General features: G+C 39.4%; 1 protein-coding gene across 1 annotated transcript; it reads right to left on the bottom strand.

Moving 5' to 3' along the window:
• Positions 1-1742: 1742 nt before the first annotated feature.
• On the bottom strand, positions 1743-4771 carry LOC119361986 (peptidyl-prolyl cis-trans isomerase FKBP19, chloroplastic-like). The gene is made up of 10 exons (XM_037627163.1): positions 4512-4771; positions 3743-3853; positions 3216-3301; positions 3080-3130; positions 2913-2993; positions 2742-2786; positions 2317-2372; positions 2158-2233; positions 1970-2076; positions 1743-1884 (listed from the first exon to the last, which is right to left on the bottom strand). Exons 1-9 carry the CDS (start codon positions 4699-4701, stop codon positions 1978-1980), a joined length of 795 nt encoding a protein of 264 aa, XP_037483060.1. The 5' UTR covers positions 4702-4771; the 3' UTR covers positions 1743-1884; positions 1970-1977.
• Between the last annotated feature and the right edge of the window lie 211 nt (positions 4772-4982).

Raw genomic sequence — 4982 nt, 5'->3', positions numbered from 1 at the left:
TTGCTGCCGACTTCACTCCCTCACTGCTGAGACACAGCGGTTGTCACTCCGTCGGTGTTGATGGTACAACAGCAACTGACGAGGACTCTCTGGCCAAGGCCATGCATAGGACGGCAGCCCGCAACCTTGACTTCAAAGGTTATTCATGCATGTATGTGATGGCTCCGTACTTAGTGTATCCTACCAAGGCCAGAGGACAGAGACATTTTTATAATGGCGTCTACAGGGCTGGAGCATACGGACAGGGAGTTTTTCTCCCTCCATGGATGGCGGTGTAATCTCTGGATAGGAACTGCCACACCCTAGGTCGGATTGACTTATTTTTACTGTAAAACGATGTTTATTTTTGGGTCTGTCGGACTTGTTGGTTTTGTGCATCTCGCTATGCAAAGGCCAGGCATTTTTTTGATTTGGTTGTATCACCTCGATATATCAATTCAATGAAATGTCCTTTATTTTAAAAAATAGGTATATGATATATGCTATTTAGACCACAAATTCAAATAAGAATAGTAATGTGCACGAGTCATGGGTGCAACAAACACACCAGGCTAATGCTATCTTTGGTAACACATGTACATCATGGTATTATAGTGTTTTGTGTTCATTGATGAATGCAATGTTCTAAAGCGAAGTTGATACAAGGAGTTACTAAAAATCTCATTCATAGAAATTTAATGAGTGAGGGGCCCAAACATGAACAAATGTGTGACTAAGTATAAACACAACAAGTAAAAACTTCACAGGTTGGCACAAAGATGACCTAGAATGAATAGGACCTTAGATCAAATGACACGAGGTTTGGAAGCTCCAAATCAAGATCATTAAAGTTAGAGAAGGTCAAACCTACTATCACAATATATCTGGAAGAAAACTTAAAGCGGGAAAAGTGAAAATTCAGCTCAAAGGATCAAATGTTGGTTGCCGGCGAAATTTGGTATCTAGAAATCCAGTCCTCTCATTGACAGAGTTAAATGATTTGGTTCGAACACAGAAATTCTGCAACAATGTCTCATGAAACAGCATGATTTCGCACACAAATTTGGGAAAAACGTATCTTCAGATTCGAGCGTAAGACATGCACACATAAGGGACATAAAATAAAACAGGATAAAACACAGAAGAACAAATGACTATGAGATAAATTTTGCACTATACTTGCTGCATTAATTTGGCAGATAAAAAAATACACACTGGAGAAAATATCAGGGAAAATCCACTCCGTATGCTTGATTCATGAAATTATAATTCAAAATAAACACAATTCGAGACAGTGTCCAGTCAAATTTGATTACAGATTATGGTCATGCCACAGAGGCTGAGGCTTTCAGCTCCTAGACATGGCGAAAAATTAAGAGCAAAACCATTGAAGCATATGTTGTTAGTTGCTCATGTTCTCTCTTGAGTGTATTATGGATATGTGGTTCCCTCTCTAACCCTAAGATATAGGCTTTAACATTAATCTAAGTAGTGTACAAAAAAAGGCAGGAAATGCTGCATCCTTTTTGGAATATTACATAATTTTTCGTGTGGCGTAAGTTGTGTGATGTAAGTATTTATCTATTAACCCAATCTAGGGAGTGTGAAAAAGTTGTCTAGTTCAAGAATAGATAGGATCTATCTGGTTGCACTTTAAAATTCTTCTTAGTACTCCCTCCGTCCCAAAATAAGTGTTTTAAATTTGCACTAAGGTTGAGACACTTATTTTGGGACGGAGGTGTTATTTTTCAGTAACAACAAAATGGGTCCGCGATATCAATGTTTTTTGTTGATACTCAAGTATATAGTATATACAGTACATTTACATATCCGATGGCCATCAAAGGATTTGATTGCATGCTCAAACAGTATGCTCCTTTCCTCCCAATGGTTATCGAAATTACCCTGCAATAGCCCAAGCTTCTAACTTTTTATTCAGTTGAACAAGACAAAATGACAAGTAAGATTTACTTTGGGGAAAGGGAGGAACCTCGTATACTATTGACTTGGAATTATTCTGATAAGCTCAATGTCAAACAGGAGAGTTTTATCTATTAATCCTTGATTCCTTAGAACGAAATCTAGAGCTCTTTGTCCCTGTAGGAAAAATAAGGTGCCTTTGTTATGTAATCATCAAAATTATAGAAAAAAAATTCTATTTTATGGGAAATATATTACCGAAAATGTTGTTGGTTTTGGGCCTAACTTGTTCAAGTCATTATCTGGGTATCCAATATCCGGTGATACTATTATCCTGGAGTGTGTGGGCATCAATAATATGGTTAAAAGTTGTGTTCATACGTTTAGAAATTGTGGTTACAGAAATGTGGGACTGACCTTCTAACTCCACCTGGCCGCATGCCTGTCATAGCCTCCTCAAAGGCTGGTATTACCTAATTCATGTTATTAAGAATGCTAGTTGTCAGCAAGTAACAAATAGTAGAATCAGACTACACAATGGAGCGCAAACTTCTAATTGTAATTAAGTGTAGGCGAACTACTCACCCGAGTTTTAATGAAGTTGTTGTTTTGATCACAGACAAAGTTACTTTGAAAATAGTAACTACCAATATATTTGAAGCGTTTAGATTGGATACTGGCAAGTTTTCGAATATATAATTTTGTGGTATTTACAAATATATATGATTACAGAAGTTATTTGTCAAAGTTGTATGTTGGAGATCATGCAGACGTCCAAAAAGGTAACTATTAGGAACCAGAGGGAGTATTTGAGTAGTACTCAGTGCTTATTAGTAAATCACCTGTCCTGATCCAAACTTGAACTTGAAGAATTCTTTATCACCACCCTACATTGAAATGCAAAATGGGGGCATTGATCGAACTGAAGGAATAACTCAGTTTGTACTTCAACAAATATATATGCCAAGGAAGCTGCGAATCTTTTTTGGTTCATCTTCAGGCAGCATTTGTACCTCAAACGAACCACCTTTGGTCTTGTTTCGAGCTTCAAAAATGCGCCCGTAGTATCCAATTGTGTACCCATCCCAATCAATCTGATGGGCATTCACAAACCCAAGTCAACATCGTGGTTGCACACCTCAACAAATAAAGCTGAAGAACATACATGCAAAATACTCACCACTACTGTCTCTCCCTTCTTTGGGGATGGGCCCTCTCCAACCCGCAAGTCCTGTAATTCCTCGTGAGAATTGTGAACCTAAAAAATCTGAACTTTTGAGTATTATGCAGGAACCATCGAATGGCAGTGTAAGCACCTTGTATTGGAGGCCTGATTCTGTTTCAGTGTAATCTGGGTAACTCATTTTCGTCTTCCCATAATCCTTCCCACGAAGCGCTGGCACTATAATTGCAACATCAAAGAGTTACGCTTGATTGCACATTTTACTTATGAACACCTATATGAGTTTTGAACGGAAAACTAGACAACTTAAACTTTTAAATAGAAGCTCATTTAGCAGCAGTTAGCTATATATGTCAGCCCCCAGTACCTTCTTAAGTTGAAAGATTTTTCTGTAGTACCAAGAGACAAACCAACAAAATAATGTCTAATAAACATGTGAAAAACAAGGTATGACAGATCACGGACTTAAGGTAAAATTATTTTTAGTCTAACAAGTAATGTCTCTTCTACAATGTCATTGTAGCAGATTTCAGTAAACAAGCATTGATGATACCTGATACCTATGAGGTTTACAAATACAGGTTGAAACTTCAAAGGATGTGTTATAGTAGAGAAAAACCTGTCTATTTTCAGATGGGAGGATATTGATTGAAAACTCACTGTCAGTAAATTCAGCTTTTGCTGCTCCCTTCTCCAGACTGTACTGAAGAGAGCCAATGGTGAGACTAATTGCAGGAATCAACAGTAGTCTCCTTCTTTCTAGCATACCACCTGTAAAAAGGTAGTAAAAGAACAAAGCCAAGGTCAGTACCATTTGAAATATTGTCAAATCAGTAGAATTAATAAAACTAAATTTAGTTTCCAAAAGAATCCGTGTCCTGAAATTATCCCAGGGTCGTTGAAGACCACGAGAATCGTCTTATCAAAAGGCGTCTCTGCTCTTCGGCGGCTAGAGATCAAGCTTCAAAGTACAAGATCAGGAGCCCCAAATGATGCTGCCTAAAGAGGCCACAAATGACAATTTTGGGTTTCAGAGGACATATACATATGTTTCTTAACGACATATTTTGGTTCCACGCAAGTTCGATGGTCATTTGCTATTCAGTTCCGGATTGTTTTATTCAGAGTTTTTCCATCCATACAAATGTAACAGGTACCCTGATTCCAAAATACAGTTTACAGTTCTGTATTTTCAACATTCGGACAAACTACATTCTGCTTCTAAATCCTACTGGCCGTATTAACAATCACATCTTACAGAAACTTCACAGTCCTTGACAAGGGGCGCACCGCACTCAACACGGGCAATGCGCTTCAGTTCGACCACTAATCTTTGTAGACAGCAGTGCTAGCAAATCATCTAAACTAGGATCGACAAGTGCCTCAAACAATCTGCAAATGTCCATCGAAGCAAGCTAGAGCTGCTTACCGTGGCAAGAAGAGATGACCCGAGCAGGGCGGCGGCGGCCAGGAGAGGAGGAGAACTCGAAGGTGGAGTGAGCAGGTCTTGTCCGATGAACAGCCCGCTTCGAGACGGACGGCGGAGCGGCTGGGCGGGGGAGGAGCGTCGCCTGCCGGCGAGGCGCCGGGAGGCCGGGACGGCACGCCGGGGATGACATGGGGACGGACGCGGGGAGCCACAGAACGGTCGTGGTGGGATAAGAGGTTGCAGCTACAAGAAACTCTGCAGTTTTGCAGTGTGGCATCCGACGGCCGCCAAAGAACCGTGGACCTTAGTCATGGTAATTTTCCTCTAAAACACATTTTTTTGGTTTTATTTTTATTTTTATTTTCCCTTTTCCTTTTTTTATTTTTCCTAAATGTGTGCTCTTTTTTAAAAATTGCAAAAAAAATTCAAATTCCTGAACTTTTCATAATTCCTGCAATATTTTATTTTGCA

Source organism: Triticum dicoccoides, chromosome 2B (assembly GCF_002162155.2).
Source record: "Triticum dicoccoides isolate Atlit2015 ecotype Zavitan chromosome 2B, WEW_v2.0, whole genome shotgun sequence".
In the NCBI taxonomy this organism is placed as follows: domain Eukaryota; kingdom Viridiplantae; phylum Streptophyta; class Magnoliopsida; order Poales; family Poaceae; genus Triticum; species Triticum dicoccoides.
The sequence above is the reverse complement of the archived record's forward strand: the minus strand, read 5'-3'. Positions and strand labels throughout refer to the sequence as shown.

Bases quoted from the DNA above. Each gene is read 5' to 3' on its own strand.
- LOC119361986 (XM_037627163.1), bottom strand. From the start codon at position 4,701: ATGTCATCCCCGGCGTGCCGTCCCGGCCTCCCGGCGCCTCGCCGGCAG. The intron at 2,373-2,741 runs GTGATTTACTAA...AACATGAATTAG, and splicing joins TCAAGTTTGGATCAGGACAG to GTAATACCAGCCTTTGAGGA. The intron at 2,234-2,316 runs GTCAGTCCCACA...CACACACTCCAG, and splicing joins CGGCCAGGTGGAGTTAGAAG to GATAATAGTATCACCGGATA.